The sequence below is a fragment of the Mchenga conophoros genome, linkage group LG23, assembly GCF_057382185.1.
Source record: "Mchenga conophoros isolate Kocher_MC1m ecotype Shallow Benthic linkage group LG23, M_conophoros_male_GT1.1, whole genome shotgun sequence".
Lineage (NCBI taxonomy): Eukaryota > Metazoa > Chordata > Actinopteri > Cichliformes > Cichlidae > Mchenga > Mchenga conophoros.
The window spans coordinates 21,939,433-21,956,398 of NC_140547.1; the positions used below are offsets into that span (position 1 = coordinate 21,939,433).

Below are 16,966 nucleotides of genomic sequence, written 5' to 3' on the forward strand. Positions count from 1 at the left end.
TATCATCTACTCGAACTAAGGAAAACGTTTGACTAACTCAAAGACAATTTCCACGCCTCCCCTGCCTGACTGCAGAGGCAGTTTTGAATTTAGGAGCGCCAAGATGGCAGCGGCAAACCCTGGCGGCTCTCCGGTGAGTATATATATATTTTTTTATCTTCAAGTTTGTCTTTTGAAACCTTAATTTTATTTAAATCCGTTGCTCACGTATAAAGTACACAGACACAACTCGTCTGAGGCGTGTCTCACTAAGCGCTACATGCTAGCATCCTGCTAACCGAGCTACCCTTTACATGCTGTGCTTTAGAAAATAGGATACTCGTTAAAAAAAATACTCCGCAGATATTGATAGACGAACACTGCAAATATAATGTTGGAAACGAGAACGGCCTTTGGTGAAGGGGTAAAATACACCATGAATAAAGCCATAGAGTGAATGGCTGCCATGGTTGCAGAACAGCCTGATTTAATGACAAGAATGGGGAAGAGTGAGGTGAAGTGAACCACAGCCACAAAACACGGTCAGACAAGGCGGCAAAAGGGCAGTGATCTGTCCGTCAGTATGAAGTTGGTGTGTGCTTTGGTGAACAAAAACTCCAGACTGGTAGCAGGAAGATGGGAGACTCGTGTTTCACTGGAATAGTGGTGAATTAAAACATCCTTTGTTGGGGACATTTCGGTGTAAATGCATCCATACAGGCAAGACAGAGGCAGACCAGACAGTGAAGAAAACAAGGCAAACATTAGAAATATAAAAACGGAAATATAGGATGAGTCGGGGATGAGTTCCTGCCCCAAGTGGAGGAGTTCAAGTATCTCGGGGTCTTGTTCGCGAGTGATGGGAGAAGGGAGCCGGAGATCGACAGACGGATTGGGGCTGCAGCTGCAGTAATGCGGACGCTGCACCGGTCCGTCGTGGTGAAGAGGGAGCTGAGTGTAAAAGCGAAGCTCTCAATTTACCGGTCGATCTACGTCCCTACCCTCACCTATGGCCTTTACATGACTAACGTCCCCTCTTCTCCCTACCTCACATTAGCCCCCATCTTTCTTCCAGGTGGAAAAGACCCGTCACCTTCTGGGAGTGGCGGCTCCCGTGGGAACAGCTCCCACCACCAAGTCCCTGAGTGAGTCTCTGTCCCCCAGCGTGAGCTCCAGCACTCTGTCCACCTCCACCTCCGCCTCCTCGCAGATCTCCAGCACCACCTTTGAAAGCGTGAGAAGGAGCTGGCCACCAAGGTGAGAAAAACGTGGGCTTAGTGGGCGTTCTTGTTGCTGCCTTCTTCCTTCTCTGCTCGGTCTTGTTCCTGTTGTGTTGTAGTGCCTGCGCCTTCTGACACACACCTTCAATACTGAATACAAGCAGCTGGTGAACAGCATCAGTGACTGCAAGGTGAGAAATAATACAAAGAAATTAAAAAATAGCCTTTCTGTGTCACATCAGGGAGTTCCTATATTGACGTCTACCTCATCCTGCTGTTGTTTCACTTCAGCTTTCTCTCATCTCACCGATCGGACGTGATCCATCCGTGACGAGCTTCAGCAGTGCCACCCTCACCCCTTCCTCTACCTGCCCCTCTCGGACTCGCGCTGTGGCTCCATGGGCCAGAAGTAAACATATTTTTAGGAACATTGACCTCGATCTGCAAACGGTTATTGACAGGTTATCCATTTGATTCTAACTTGGTGTGATTTGTGTTAAAGGACCCCTGAGAACAGCTCACGTGCCTCCAGTCCCTCCTGCTCAGACTGTGAAAACTTCCCGATGGTTCCCACTCTGGAGACCTCCTACCTTGCGCGGGCTGCAAAGAACGAGTTCCTGAACTTGGTGCCTGATATTGAAGAAATGCGACCAGGGTGAGTAATGCCATATTAACCCAAATACTGTCACTATGACATGTGTCTCACAGACCAAATGTAAGTCGACACTCATGTTCTCTAGTTCAAGCAGAAATGATGTGGATCGATTCAAATTCCTGAGCCTGGATGATTTCAGCTGGAAACAAACCAACTCTGCTTCTTCCTCAGATAATTCAATTCAATTTTATTTATATAGCGCCAAATCACAACAAAAGTCGCCTCAAGGCGCTTCATAGATACAGAGAAAAACCCAACAATCATATGACCCCCTATGAGCAAGCACTTTGGCGACAGTGGGAAGGAAAAACTCCCTTTTAACAGGAAGAAACCTCCAGCAGAACCAGGCTCAGGGAGGGGCGGGACCATCTTCTGCAACCGGTTGGGGTGAGAGAAGGAAGATGGGATAAAGACATGCTGTGGAAGAGAGACAGAGGTTAATAACAGATATGATTCAATGCAGAGAGGTCTATTAATGCATAGTGAGTGAGAAAGGTGACTGGAAAGGAAAAACTCAATGCATCATGGGAATCCCCGGCAGCCTACGTCTATTGCAGCATAACTAAGGGAGGATTCAGGGTCACCTGGTCCAGCCCTAACTATATGCTTTAGCAAAAAGGAAAGTTTTAAGCCTAATCTTAAAAGTAGAGATAGTGTCTGTCTCCTGAATCCAAACTGGAAGCTGGTTCCACAGAAGAGGGGCCTGAAAACTGAAGGCTCTCCCTCCCATTCTACTTTTAAATACTCTAGGAACAACAAGTAGGCCTGCAGAGCGAGAGCGAAGTGCTCTAATAGGGTGATATGGTACTACAAGGTCATTAAGATAAGATGGGGCCTGATTATTTAAGACCTTGTATGTGAGGAGCAGGATTTTGAATTCAATTCTGGATTTAACAGGAGAAATCTGCTCTCTCTTTCTAGTCCCTGTCAGGACTCTTGCTGCAGCATTTTGGATTAGCTGAAGGCTTTTCAGTGAGTTTTTTGGACATCCTGATAATAATGAATTACAGTCGTCCAGCCTGGAAGTAATAAATGGTAAATGCCCTGTATTTATATGGCGCTTTACTAGTCCCTAAGGACCCCAAAGCGCTTTACATATCCAGTCATCCACCCATTCACACACACATTCACACAATAAATGCATGAACTAGTTTTTCAGCGTCACTCTGAGACAGGATATTTCTAATTTTAGAGATGTTGCGCAAATGGAAGAACGCAGTCTTACATATTTGTTTAATATGTGCGTTGAAGGACATGTCCTGGTCAAAAATGACTCCAAGGTTCCTCACAGCGTTACTGGAGGCCAAGGTAATGCCATCCAGAGTAAGAATCTGGTTAGATACCATATTTCTAAACTTTTCAGGGCCGAGTACAATAACCTCAGTTTGATCTGAATTAAGAAGCAGAAAGTTAGCGGCCATCCAGGTCTTTAAGTCTTTAAGACATTCCTGCAGTGTAACTCATTGGTGTGTGTTATCTGGCTTCATGGACAGATAGAGCTGGGTGTCATCTGCATAGCAGTGAAAATTTATGCTATGTCTTCTAATGATGCTGCCTAGGGGAAACATGTATAATGTAAACAGAATTGGTCCTAGCACTGAACCCTGTGGAACTCCATAATTAACCTCAGTGTGTGAAGAGGACTCTCCATTTACATGCACAAATTGGAGTCTATTAGATAGATATGTCACAAACCAAACTGTACACTGGTAAACTGTTACAATAAAAAAGACCGTAATTTTCTTTACTCTTCTTTATTTATGTAACTTTTTGTTTTCACTGGCAATTTAGTGTTAGGTTAGGACAAAAAACAAATTAGGAAGGTTAAAGACAGAACATTACTAGATTGTGGTTTTAATTAAAATGTAGCCTTTGACAATGCTGAACACATGAGAAGCTACTTTAAGGCATATCACCCAATTTGTAATATTGCTAAACATTTCTTAAGGCAGACGAGTCATGCTGGCTGGGTCAGTGTCATTTTTGTTGTAATTGATGTCTGGTTTGTTCTGTTCCCTAGTGATGGGTAGGGATGGGTACCAGTATCCGGTGTTCTGACATAATCCTTGAAATAGTAATAACACAGTATCCTCAGCAAAGATGAATTAAACAAGTTTTATTTTAATGGAAGTTTACTTCAAGTCTTCAGATTTTTACTGTCTTTTATTTGATTACTTTAAAGTATATGATTACATTAGAGTAATTAAATAAAGACAGTTTTGATGGAGCTCCTGAGCCAGCCCAAGCTCTCTATGAAGACGAGGAAAAACTCCCCTGGGGGGGCCAGACTGACGGGAAGAAACCTCGGGAAAGCCCATTCAAAGAGAGATCCCCTTTCCTGGGATGGCTGGGGGGGGTTACAGGAATTCCAAAACACTGAAATTTAAAGTGGGCCAATTAAAAAAAATTATTTCCTGAAAAAAAGAAAGGTAATTCATACATCACACATAAATGATAACGTCTGAATTGTGTGTGTTTGTGTGTGTGTGTGATAGGCTTATCTCAGCCAAGTGTGATGCTGTAGCTCCTCCAGCGTCGGCCGCGTCTCCGGGACTTTGGTTAAACACGCGTCCAAGAAATCCCGGCAGTCTGGAAAGAAAGGAAAGAGAAAAAACATGAAGATGATAGTTCCAGTGGTCCAAGCCATCAGTCAGTCTTGAAGTGTGACGTTTTCTTACTTTTGGACAGATGTCTTTTGAATTTCAGGCGCTTTTTGAGGAAGCTCGTGGTGTTAAAGTCCCCGGCATGAAGCGCTTCGTACAGAACCACTCCCATTTGCCATACCGTGGTGGGTCCACACCTGTAGCAACTGCGCCCGTACCACTCGGGAGGGGAGTAAATTTCTGTACCTAATAAACAGACACAATTGCAATTTCTTCTAAAACAAAAGGCGAAAATTGTGACATCTGTGAAGAGCAAGAGCAGAATATGTTACCATAGAAGACGCGGTACTGCGACTGCTCCTTAACAAAGCAGCTCAGTCCAAAGTCGATGATACGAACACGCGGTACATCTGAGCCGGTCTCAATTAGAATGTTCTCACTCTTGATGTCCCGGTGAAAGATGTGTTTATCCTCCAGGTGCTTCGCAGCATCAACCAGCTGCTTCAGAATGACCTGGAAATAGAGCAGGGCGATATGACCAAAAATATTTATCACGATATACATTTGAAAAGTTGTGATAACGATATAACTGACGATATAACTGACGATATAATTGACACTAGACAAAATACTTTACAACTCCACAACTTTATTAGTGCAAAAAACCCCATAAATGTATTTTCACTTAAACAAGCAGCTGTTTTTTTATGTGCATTAAAGTTATATAAAAATGTAACAGTGCAAATGCAAATTCCTCGCTGACAGTTTAACCAAAAGGCATTTCCAGTGGAAATTGGCCGACATATCCTCAGCATAACCATGTAAAATATCCACAAAGCTTAAAAAGAGGTTATACACACACAATACGGTAATATCACGTTGAGGTGCAGTACGTATCACTCCGCGAGGCGCCTGCCTACGATAGCCGTAATGCTCCGACAATCCATCGAGCGGTGCGGCTTTGTAGCTTAGCAAAGTCGCCGTGTACATAAAATCGTTTTGAGGTCAGTAAACACAACCAGAATTCATACATAAGGCACACGGGATTATAAGGGGCACTGTCGAGTTTCAGAAAAATCAAAGGATTGATTTTAAGTGTGCCGTATTTTCCAAACAACACGGTAATAACGACGGCCCGCTAGCATGCGCTACCAAAAATTGTGCTTTGTTGTGTATCTGACGGACGAAAGCTAAACCAGTTCCACACCACTAAAGTTGCAGCATTTTTACAAACCAGTTCTGGTTCATCCGTTTCATTCAACGATCCACTTTTGCTCTTCTCTTTCTGCGTCACCGCCATCTGCGTATGTAAACATAGGCACTGCGCATGCGCGTTTTACCTATTCTAGCGCGATATTTCATTTTCCTATCGTTGCCCAAAATTACACCGGTATTACCGTGAATGGTATGATATAGCCCAGCCCTACCTGGAAACGATGAAAAAGACAATAATCAATCAATGGGTTAATGTTTCTCTAATACTCTGTGCTTTGATTGAATGATGTACAGTCTAAGACTCTTCTAAGGCAAGTCAACTTGCCTTGGCCTTGTCCTCTGGCAAAAATCCTCCATTTTCTTTTATGTATTTATCCAGGTCCACAGCGGGGACAGGTCTCTCCATCACCAGGATCAGCTCTCTGCCAAAGTCAAACCACTCCAACAGAGACACTGGGGCTGATGTTTCCACTGATCCATCTGCTTCAGCTGCAAGCTTCAGCATGATGGCAACTTCCACTGACACATTCTTCCCGTTATCATCCTGAAATATTTCAACAAAGTGGATGATGAGGCACAGACGTTCCACAGGTGAACGCTGCATGCAATCCACTAATGTAAAAACAATTCAAGTCTTGCACATTTACCTTCACTTTGCAGTACACTTTCCCCTTTGGGATGTGTTTGATGGCCACCTAAAAGACACAGGGCATTGATGAGCATTTCCTCAGTATGACATCATTAAAGGTGTAAAACAGCATACATCTCAGCTTACGATATTATCCCTTATCTGCATTACTGCCTGTCTTACTACCACCATCTGAACACTTACTGGTAAATGATCCTTTATGCGGTAGCCAGCAAATACTGCTCCGCATCCTCCTTCTCCAAGCCGGTGCTCCTCCACGTATCTTGCTTGGAAGTCTCCTAAACAGACAAACACAAATTGGGTTTTACTACAGCTGTCACACAAATTACTCTCTGCTGTACCCTAAATGTTCATTTTGCTCTTCACCTGAATATAAAAGCTAAGCTGCTTGCTACTTACGTTTCTGTTCAGCCACTGACTTTTTGACAACGGTTTTGGTTTTGTCCTGGTCCACGTTCTTTTTCTTAGGTGGGTCCCTGGTGTCTCCCGCAGCTTTCCTTTTGCCAGCCTTTTTGTTTTTACTGCAGCTCTCTGAAATCTCTATGCTGCAGTCTGCAGATGTGGAAAACACCAAAAGCACGTCAGCTTATTAGATAATAGACACAAATATCTCCCAAACACTAATATCTTCAAACTAGCAACCAGATGTACACTTAATCTACCCCTCACTCAACTAATTAGCCTACCTTTACCAGTGTCCAACCAGGAAGATGCCTGCCCCTTGTCACCGCTCACATGCTCAAGAAGTTTACGCTTTTTTGCTGTATTGGTTGTCCCCGCTTCATCTTGTTGGACCTTTCGCTTGACTCCCCCGACCACATGAGCATCTGAGCTGGTGGAAGGACCAGCCTGCTCAGTGACCCTCCTTCTTTTTATGGGGGTCGTTTTTTCAGGACTGGCCTTTCTTTTAGCCATCCTGCTCTTACAATCTATAAACAACAACAACACATTAGTGAAAAAGAGCGCTCGACATCAGGACTAGAAGGATTTTGATGTCATTGAATTTTAAATTAGTATTGCTTACAATATAATAACAAGTTTATCCTTTTGATAAAAAACACACCAACACGAGTCCATATTAGGTCTACTAAGTCTAGATACTGATGACACTTGTTGCTCTGTTTTCACTGCTCAGTCCAAGAATAAACTTGTCACATTATTTTACCAAAAGACAAAGTGCCCCAGTAACCTTTCTTTGATTAGACATGTTGCACTCAGGTTAGTTTCAATCAAAACCAGGATTTAAATCCTCTAAAAATGAATCATTTTATACACAGAGCCTCAACATTGTTAGAAATGTACATTCTGTTATTTAGGGGATTTTATTTTTTACTTACTTTGATCTCCTGGATCTTTCTTATCTGCCTCAGTCGTAACTTTTCTTGTTTCCTTTTTCATCTTAATTTTTAAAATAGAAAATGTCACCTTAATGAGTGAATAGTCCTTCAAATGTCTGGATGCTTGACTTTTCTAACTAAGCTGTATAAGTCAGTTCTGTAAGTGAGCTTTAAAAGTAAACTCCGGAGTCTATGGCAACACAACATTAGAACCTTGCCTTTTAGTGACATCACTAAAAGGCAAGTAGTTTAAAGAAAAACACTCTGGCATTTCATATAATTCAGTAATTTCACATTAAACTTTCTTTCATTATCCTTTCATTATTTGTTTAAAGACTTGATGTGTGGATGCTACTATGAAGACTTCTAGTTGAGCAAACACTAATAAACACTGACTAGTTTATCTGAGATAAAATATAACACTTTTTTATTAAGTCAGTGTTAACTCTGTTTTTTTCTGTTAGGATCATTCAATAGTATCAGAAGAGAAAAGAAAAGTATGTTTTGTTTTGTTTTTTTTCTTCAAGATCTGTTCACATGTACTTAGCAAGAGTGAGTACACAGCGTTAAAAAATGGTACTTAGTGTAGTGAGGAAGGCGAAAAGCAAAGAGAGCATATGAAGGTAATATTGAAGAAGGCGCAGTTTTGAAGTGGTGAAAGGCAAAGGCATGAGTGCAAGCGTAATAAAAGGTAATAGGAGAGATGTCGAGCAGGCGGAGGACTTGGCTGGAGCAGGAAAAGGCAAAAGGGGAAACGCGAGTGCACGTCTGAAACTTCTTCACTGTCAGTGAATCCTAATTCTTAAGACTAACTAAGAAGAATAAATCTATGTATGAATGTCGTTTTGAGCACATCTCCTCTTTCTACTGATCAATTCTTCCACCTAGTGGATAGATGATAGTATTGCAGCTTGTCTCATCACCTGTTGTGTGTTTTGTGTGTTCCAGAACCTGCGTCCTGTTGGAGTACTGTACGTAAAACACACAAACACTGGAGTGAACACAGCTGCTGAACATCTCTATATTCATAACTTCTTCCTGTTATCTCATATCTGTCTCCCTTCATCTGTGTAGGAACGGTGTACAGATGTATGATTATGTCACTCCTGCTCCTCCACCTAACACCTCCACTCCAAAGTAAGTTTGCTCTGCTGCTTTGGTTCACTGATCTGCAAGTATCTGTCATTTGTTTGCAGATGTCTGCAGGAATTATTGTAATGATCCATTAATGGTGCCTGATTTCATTCAGTTTTACAGCTTGTCTCGTGTTTTTGAACTGCTTCCCTCACAGTTGTACACAGTGCTAACATGTGCTCTTACTCTGTGTTTTATTCCTGAAGAAAAAGAAAGTGCCCAGCCCAGCAGGATGAAGATGGGCCATACGTCAAGAAGCCGCCAAATGCCTTCATGCTCTATCTCAAAGAGCAGAGGCCAAAGGTCATTGCTGAACTCAACATCCCTGGAAGTGCAGCCGTAAATGCAGTGGTGGGACAGAGAGTAAGTGTGTAACTCTGCATACATTTATGCATCTGTTAATGTTGTCTGCTCATGTTTTTGCATGTGTCCCAGCTGTCCTGTAGTTATGTGTAGTAGCAGTGCTCACAGTGTGTTCTTATGATCTTCTGTCCACAGTGGAAGTCGCTTTCAAACGACCAGAAAGCCAGATATTTCAAGCAGGCTGAAACAGAAAGACAGAATCATGCCAAAGAGCATCCAGCCTGGTCGACCAAAGAAAACTATGTATGTCCAAAGTGCCAACATGCAGTTCACACATGTGTGCATCACTGCACTGAATGATGAAACAGTCACTGCACAGAGTTTGTATCAGCTAATGAAAACTCTGTGTTTGTTTTCCTCATTGGACTCCCCTGTTGCAGCCCTTCAGTTCCAGACAGAGGAAGCCTTTGTCGCAGACAGTGAGGAAGAACTGCTGTCAGTGCTGGAAGAGCTTGACCCCCTCCCCATCACTGCGCAGTCTCAGCAGCCCTCACCCACCCCTGCCTCTCCTGTAGATGCCTCTCAAACTGCATCAGTTCAACCCCGAGTTGAATTATTTCAAGACCGAGATGAGCCCATCTGTTTTGCTGAAATCCAAGAAGACATGTGGTCAGTGCTTGACTACCTCCCCGTCTCTCAGCAGTCTAATGTGCTCTCCTCTCCTCATTCACACAACTACTCGACTCCTAAACAAAATCTCATCTGTCCTGCTGATTCCCCTCCATCCAAACTGGCGTCCTCCCCTGTTGCATTCACTGAATTGCCGTCAACAACCCCCATCTTTTGCCAACTAATGAAAAACAATAATTTCATTATAGACTATTGGACCGATTTCAATTGAATTAAACTGTTACTCCTGTTATTTCAACATCTGTCTTTGTGTAAATAAATGAAAAAACAAACAATAGATGCTTCTGTCATAAGTTACAGCAGGATGAAACAACCTTCATGTAGTTCTTGTTTTTAACACTGCAAACCTTCTTTAGTTCTTTTGTTTCCTTTCATATTCAGCACACATCTGTCAGTGTCCACTAACTGTCAGGGAAAAGCCAGATAAAAACACTGTGGGGTCTTTTGGGACACGTGCTCGTTGGGTTTACTCATAGATATCAGAAATGATCTGTTCTGTATTCAAAGGATACACGAAGGACGTTTGTATTAAATGCAATATAGCGACTGATCATATGCTGCTTTCTTTGGGGGCTTTTCACCACCATGTTACACAAATCCAGTTTCTAACTGAAAAGAAAATCCTTCACCATTTTCTAATCAAATTCCCTGGTTTCCCATGTCAGAGATGTCATGGCTGAAAGGATCATCGCATATTGAGCTCAAAGCTAAACTCTTGTGTAGGGCCTCTTTCCATGTTGCACCATTCATTTTAAAAAGTCCTGGTAACAAGAGACAGAGGTGACTTGATGTATTACAGTTACTTCCCAATTTACAGAAATGATGTGACTTCTGACATTTTCCTAGCAGGAAATGTGCTACTGTGGGACACTGAAAGAATAAACAGCAAGGCACGTTTTGTTTTAATAACTTTTCTTTACTTCATTTGTATGAACTAGGTTTACCTTACAAAATCTTATACTGTATATAATGTTTTATGTTTAATTCATGTCAATGTCAGCTCGTGTTTACTCGGGTGAGCAGTACCGGCCCACAAAGAGAATGCTCTTGGTGGGTTTATGTCGGATGAAGAAGATGAAGGGATGGTCGGCAACAAACTCAGCGGGAATCGTTATAGAGCGGACTTCCATGTCAACCCCAGTGGCAGCAGCAGCCTCAGTTCCTTCTTCATTTACATCCACGAAAGCCTTGTGGACAACTTTGGACACTATCAGGTCATTTGCTGGAGACATTCCTAGTAGATGAAGAGCCCAGAAATCAGTTGTTTTATTCTTTACCAGATGATGTTTTGCAGTTTTTGTGCTCTCAATATAACTGTATAATTGATTCAGTGTGTCTCATTGGTGCAATATTTCTCACCAGAGAAGTCTCTCTTGTAGATGTCAAAAGCGTTCTCCATTCCCATGTTGGTCAGGATTTTCTCCAAGTCATACTTCTCCTCCATCTTAAATCGAGGGAGCTTGACATCAACCTCGTTGGGGCTCATCATGTCTGGGCGAGTCCAGTCCACAAAGTTCTGATAGGTCAGCTCCTTCTCCAGCTGTGTGGATACAGTGTCACTAGCTTGTCTGATTGAAACTGGACATTAAAGTACTGGTAAGTGCATCTTACCTTTTCCAAGCCTGTGGTATCATCTTCTATGTCATTAGGCAGGAATATGAGCATGCTGAGGTCATTTCCTTTATACGGCATCTCAAGAATCTGTCCAGAAACATTGTTTTTATTTATTACTCCATCAAAGATGATCTGACTTCCTAATCTAGAAATTTAGGCTGATATTTGTAAAAGACAAGTTTTAGATCATGCTGGTGAAATCCTGTAATAAGCTGAAAGTGATGGATGTTACCTTGCAGTTGGCCTCAGGAATGGTCGCAAAAGGAAATTTACTTTTCTGCTGCATCATCTTCACCGGCTTAGTGTCGTTCTGAAAAATAGGGGAGACAAGAGAAATGTTTTTTGTGTTTAGTCTCAAAATGATCTCAAAAAGTTCTGTCATGGTTTTATTCCAGCCATTGAGTGGATTTGGATGTAGAGCACACGTCACAACACAACTTGTTCTTGTTAGCCGAAGTTTGTGATGTGCTGTTGTTTGAGATTTATTTGAGAACTTATTGGATATTACATGAATAATAAACTGCATTGCATAACTGCATAAAGTTGGAAAGTGATCGTCCTAAAAGCACGATTTTATCCCCTCAGAGCTCCAGGCTTTATGTTCTCATTCAGCAAAGTCCACAGCTCGTTTGTAGTATGACAGATCAAAGTATAACTGCACCATCCTATGCTGCCTTTCTGCACTGTTACCTTGTTCAGTCGAAAATGCACATCAGCAGTCTTCTCCTCCTTAAACTGCGTGTTCCAGCTGCCCTTGAAGTAAATGGCATTCACGAGAACCAGCTTCGTCAGGCTACCCACTGCATCCTGGCTTAGCAAGTCCTTGATTTTATCTGGTAAAAAGAATTTATGAAAACTATTAACTATTACCAAAGATGCACTAGTTACTGTACAACATCTTCAGCTATAAAATCAGAAAACAGGGCAACAGCAAGATGGTTTTTATTTTAAAAAAAGGGGGAAAAAGCTTTATGATCAGTATAACAGGGAACAAAAAACAAAAATTCAAGCGTAGGCTTGAAGCCACTGAGGTGGTTGTTAGCGGGGGTGACGCGATGCTTCTGGTATGCATGAATTAATTAAACAGTCCAATAACTCCAGCAGTACTTATCTTGTCCTTTTTGGTCTTTGTTCCAAACATTTTAAGATAAAAGCGCAGCGGTCACAAACGTTTTGCCTTCTTATGATTAACAACACACCTGACGCTGATTACGTGCGTCCACCTTAAATACCTTACATAAACCTACCATACAGGAACTTAAAAAGGTGGAATCCTCAGTGGTGCTTGGTGCCACACCCTCAGGGACTTTAATGTTATATAAAAACACTGACAGCTCAATATCTGCCTCAGTCACTCTCCCTGATCCAGCTGAGTCACCAATAGGAAAAATCTGCTTTTCACAGGAACTTGGTAACAGCAATAAGAGAATACGTAGTTTATTCCAAGAAGATATCGTCTCTCTCCCATATATAACATCTTATTGGAACCAATATGTTCCAGATATCAAGTGGAAGACAGTCTGGATGGTCCCCCATAAATATTTGATTGTAAATAAGGTGAAAGAAGTCTCATTTAAAATTCTACATAAATGTTATCCAGCCAGTCACTACATGGTCAAATGTAAAAGGGACATAAATACTAATTGTACTTTCTGTGGGGATCATCCAGAAACTGTGACGCATCTTTTTTGGTACTGTTCTTTTACACAGAGATTCTGGAAGGAATTTAGCAGGTTTGTTATTGTCCATATTTTAAGGGAGTTTTCTTTACGATGGGAAAATGTTTTATTCTGTTTGTTTAAGTTCCCCAAGAAGTATGAGAAATGTTTTTTATGATGAATTTGTTCATACTTTTAGCTACATTTTTTATCCATAAATGTAAGTTTACTAACAAAACACCATATTTCTGTCATTATTTTAAGGATGTGGAAATGTACATACAATCAATATCAGACTCCACCAACACAAAGGCTCTCAAAACAATACATGTACGTGTATTCTTATAATTGTTACCTTTTTCTTTTACTCTTGGCTTTTTGTGTTCATGTTCTGTTGTTTTGTATACTTCATCTGTTCGTATGTTGTATACTCATTGTTTGTTAAATAAAGTTTAAAAAAAAAAGAAAAAACTTAAAAAGGTTACCTCTAGCGGCAACATGAGGTATCAACCCAAAAATGGCTCCTACAAAAATAATGTCTTCTTTCAACTGGGATTAAGATTGTCTCATTTCCAGCAGGTGGCACCACAGTCCTATAACCCTCATAGAAAGTCCTTGTATCCTATTATTATAGATGGTAGATTTATAAATGGCCTGTATTTGTATCGCGCTTTTATAAAAACAATGAATGAATTTCCTGCTGCACTTAAGATAATATAAAGATATAGAATCAATAGCAGCCAATCCTAAATGGGCCTGAAAAATAAAAATATGTTAAAGACACAAGTGATCAAAGTAGAAGTACCCATCACATAATATAATAAGAATAGAAGAATTGGCCTGCTATTTACAGCAACATACTGCTGTGATGGTTTTATTAATAGCATGAAACCAAACAGTAAAACCCAGAGATAGTGCTGCTTAATACTGAATAGAAATTAGACTGGAAGAACTGGAAACAGAAAATAATGTGGACGGTGGACAATCCGGTAATAATGTCTCAACTGAACACAACACAACTGATCCCCAAGGATTTACAGTGGAGATCATTTAAAGTTACATTATGCTTACCTTGTGTCTGCTTCTCCACCCAGCTGTTGATGTGGACCCTGGCCTCCTCTGCATTTCCTTTGAAGTCCACAGACTCGAGCTCAGCGTTGTAATGCTTTTTGGTGCCTTTTAAAAATTCCTGGAATTGTGAAAATAAGTCACTCGAAACAGATTCAACAAACTACGGAGACTTCAATCAAGTTCAGTCACTGTGTTAAAACATTTTCAGTCCTTTGGATGCAGTTGAAGCTTGAACTAACCAGTCAGCCTTTGTCTAATAAAAGATTAAAGCAAATAGCTTGTTGGATGCCAATTTAAGTAGCCAGCATAGAAAAATACACAGATTGTGGGTAAGCTGGTTTGTAACGTTTCGGTTCAGATGGCAGCAGTTTTTGCTGACAAATGTAAGTTTTAGTATTTCTAAGTATTAATAAATTACTGTTTTACTTCTTTATATATTTCTTTATACTATTTGCAAATATTTTAAAAGTTTAATCTGCTGTGATGACTGGAACACAAAGGAGAGAAATGGTGCCTTGTCTCTTGTTATGAACTGTAAATAGCTAAGTGCTTAGAGCAGCTGGTCCTAGCACACTTCAAATCCTGTCTCCCCCCCACCCTGGACCCCCACCAATTTGCATACCGCCAGAACAGGAGCACAGAGGATGCAGTCTCCATCGCACTGCACTCTGTCCTCTCACACCTGGACAACAACAACACCTACGCCAGAATGCTGTTTATAGACTTCAGTTCAGCATTCAATACAATCCACCCCTCACAACTCATCAGGAAACTGACAGACCTGGGCATCAGTTCCCTCATCTGCAAATGGTTACTGGACTTCCTGACCAACCGCCCCCAACATGTCCGGCTGGATAACCACTGCTCATCTACCATCACAATGAACACCGGTGTACCACAAGGCTGTGTGATGAGCCCTTTCCTCTACTCCCTCTTCACCCACGACTGCAGACCTGCTGATGGTTTGCAGATGACACCACGGTGATTGGCCTCATCAGTGACAACGATGAGGCCGCCTACAGGGAGGAGGTGGATCGTCTGGCTGAGTGGTGCGACACAAACAACCTGCTGCTTAACACCGAGAAGCCCAAGGAGCTCATCGTGGACTACAGGAGGAATGCTGACCCACATCCACCCATCCACATTAAGGGGACGGCTGTGGAGCGTGTGAGCAGCTTCAAGTTCCTGGGAGTCCACATCTCCGAGGATCTCACCTGGACGACCAACTGCTCCAAGCTGGTCAAGAAGGCTCACCAGCGCCTCTTCTTCTTGAGGACTCTGAGGAAGAACCACCTGTCCTCAGACATCCTGGTGAACTTCTATCGCTGCACCATCGAGAGCATCCTGACCAACTGTATAACAGTCTGGTACGGGAACTGCTCTGCCTCGGACCGGAAGGCGTTGCAGAGGGTCGTGAAAACTGCCCAGCGCATCGCCGGAGCACCACTTCCTGCCATAAAGGACATCTACAGGAAGCGGTGTCTGAAAAGGGCTGGGAAAATCATCAAAGACCCCAGTCACCCATCACATGGACTCTTCACCCTCCTGCCCTCTGGGAGGCGCCACAGGAGCCTCCGGACTAAGACCACCAGGTACCGGAACAGCTACTTCCCCACAGCTGTCAGACTCCTGAACTCTGCCTCCTGACATCTGACCCACGTTAAACTCATGCACTGAACATACACACCCCCACAATGGACAACTGTACCCTCAAACACACAATAATAACATGGAGTGAACCACCACTCACAACCACTAGCACTTTATATAGCCTCTGTAGAAACTATCTACACCCTCACTTATCTTAACTGAACTACTGTATAGCTCTGTGTAAATAATCATTCTGTACATTCAATAATCTTTAATCCTACAACTGTTTACAACTTGCATAGTTGCCGGGGATTCCCATGATGCATTGAGTTTTTCCTTTCCAGTCACCTTTCTCACTCACTATGCATTAATAGACGTCTCTGCATTGAATCATATCTGTTATTAACCTCTGTCTCTCTTCCACAGCATGTCTTTATCCTGTTTTCCTTCTCTCACCCCAACTGGTCGCAGCAGATGGTCCCGCCCCTCCCTGAGCCTGGTTCTGCTGGAGGTTTCTTCCTGTTAAAGGGGAGTTTTTACTTCCCACTGTCGCCAAAGTGCTTGCTCATAGGGGGTCATATGATTGTTAGGTTTTTCTCTGTATCTATGAAGCGCCTTGAGGTGACTTTTGTTGTGATTTGGCGCTATATAAATAAAATTGAATTGAATTGAATTATCTGAGGAAGAAGCAGAGTTGGTTTGTTTCCAGCTGAAATCATCCAGGCTCAGGAATTTGAATCGATCCACATCATTTCTGCTTGAACTAGAGAACATGAGTGTCGACTTACATTTGGTCTGTGAGACACATGTCATAGTGACAGTATTTGGGTTAATATGGCATTACTCACCCTGGTCGCATTTCTTCAATATCAGGCACCAAGTTCAGGAACTCGTTCTTTTGCAGCCCGCGAAAGGTAGGAGGTCTCCAGAGTGGGAACCATCGGGAAGTTTTCACAGTCTGAGCAGGAGGGACTGGAGGCACGTGAGCTGTTCTCAGGGGTCCTTTAACACAAATCACACCAAGTTAGAATCAAATAGATAACCTGTCAATAACCGTTTGCAGATCGAGGGCAATGTTCCTAAAAATATGTTTACTTCTGGCCCATGGAGCCACAGCGGGAGTCCGAGAGAGAGGGGCAGGTAGAGGAAGGGGTGAGGGTGGCACTGCTGAAGCTCGTCACGGATGGATCACGTCCGATCGGTGAGATGAGAGAAAGCTGAAGTGAAACAACAGCAGGATGAGGTAGA

General features: G+C 42.3%; 4 protein-coding genes across 5 annotated transcripts; 2 read left to right on the forward strand and 2 right to left on the reverse strand.

The window, feature by feature from the left end:
* Window positions 1–3,998: 3,998 nt before the first annotated feature.
* Window positions 3,999–7,854, reverse strand: LOC146547181 (serine/threonine-protein kinase pim-1-like). The gene is made up of 8 exons (XM_085265964.1): window positions 7,659–7,854; window positions 7,008–7,250; window positions 6,721–6,873; window positions 6,505–6,599; window positions 6,320–6,367; window positions 5,998–6,216; window positions 4,790–4,970; window positions 3,999–4,703 (listed from the first exon to the last, which is right to left on the reverse strand). Exons 1-8 carry the CDS (start codon window positions 7,717–7,719, stop codon window positions 4,501–4,503), a joined length of 1,203 nt encoding a protein of 400 aa, XP_085122090.1. The 5' UTR covers window positions 7,720–7,854; the 3' UTR covers window positions 3,999–4,500.
* Window positions 4,276–11,111, forward strand: LOC146547182 (transcription factor 7-like 1-B). 2 transcript variants are annotated; one of them, XM_085265959.1, is made up of 6 exons: window positions 4,276–6,263; window positions 8,607–8,629; window positions 8,733–8,795; window positions 8,999–9,155; window positions 9,291–9,398; window positions 9,536–11,111. In XM_085265959.1, the coding sequence occupies exons 3-6, from the start codon at window positions 8,746–8,748 to the stop codon at window positions 9,668–9,670; spliced, it is 450 nt and encodes a 149-aa protein (XP_085122085.1). In that variant the 5' UTR covers window positions 4,276–6,263; window positions 8,607–8,629; window positions 8,733–8,745; the 3' UTR covers window positions 9,671–11,111. The 2 variants fall into 2 exon arrangements, with proteins under 2 accessions (XP_085122085.1, XP_085122086.1); XM_085265960.1 differs by lacking the exon at window positions 8,607–8,629.
* LOC146547183 (leukocyte elastase inhibitor-like) lies at window positions 10,679–16,581 on the reverse strand (the record flags this gene model as incomplete). The annotated part of the gene is made up of 7 exons (XM_085265962.1): window positions 10,679–11,019; window positions 11,145–11,325; window positions 11,397–11,486; window positions 11,632–11,709; window positions 12,090–12,232; window positions 14,129–14,246; window positions 16,567–16,581. Coding segments are annotated over 7 exons (852 nt in total), but the record flags the coding sequence as incomplete, so codon positions are not given.
* Window positions 14,487–16,244, forward strand: LOC146547184 (uncharacterized). The gene is made up of 3 exons (XM_085263748.1): window positions 14,487–14,511; window positions 15,099–15,720; window positions 16,145–16,244. Exons 1-3 carry the CDS (start codon window positions 14,487–14,489, stop codon window positions 16,242–16,244), a joined length of 747 nt encoding a protein of 248 aa, XP_085119874.1.
* Window positions 16,582–16,966: the final 385 nt, after the last annotated feature.

Coding starts and splice junctions, on each gene's coding strand:
- LOC146547182 (XM_085265959.1), top strand. CDS start 8,746: ATGTATGATTATGTCACTCCTGCTCCTCCACCTAACACCTCCACTCCA. Junction 8,796..8,998: donor CCTAACACCTCCACTCCAAA/GTAAGTTTGCTC, acceptor TTATTCCTGAAG/AAAAAGAAAGTGCCCAGCCC. Junction 9,399..9,535: donor GGTCGACCAAAGAAAACTAT/GTATGTCCAAAG, acceptor CCCCTGTTGCAG/CCCTTCAGTTCCAGACAGAG.
- LOC146547181 (XM_085265964.1), bottom strand. CDS start 7,719: ATGAAAAAGGAAACAAGAAAAGTTACGACTGAGGCAGATAAGAAAGAT. Junction 6,368..6,504: donor GCATAAAGGATCATTTACCA/GTAAGTGTTCAG, acceptor TGTGTCTTTTAG/GTGGCCATCAAACACATCCC. Junction 4,971..5,997: donor TGCCAGAGGACAAGGCCAAG/GCAAGTTGACTT, acceptor CTCTATTTCCAG/GTCATTCTGAAGCAGCTGGT.
- LOC146547184 (XM_085263748.1), top strand. CDS start 14,487: ATGGCAGCAGTTTTTGCTGACAAAT. Junction 14,512..15,098: donor AGCAGTTTTTGCTGACAAAT/GTAAGTTTTAGT, acceptor GATGGTTTGCAG/ATGACACCACGGTGATTGGC. Junction 15,721..16,144: donor CTCCGGACTAAGACCACCAG/GTACCGGAACAG, acceptor TCTCTTCCACAG/CATGTCTTTATCCTGTTTTC.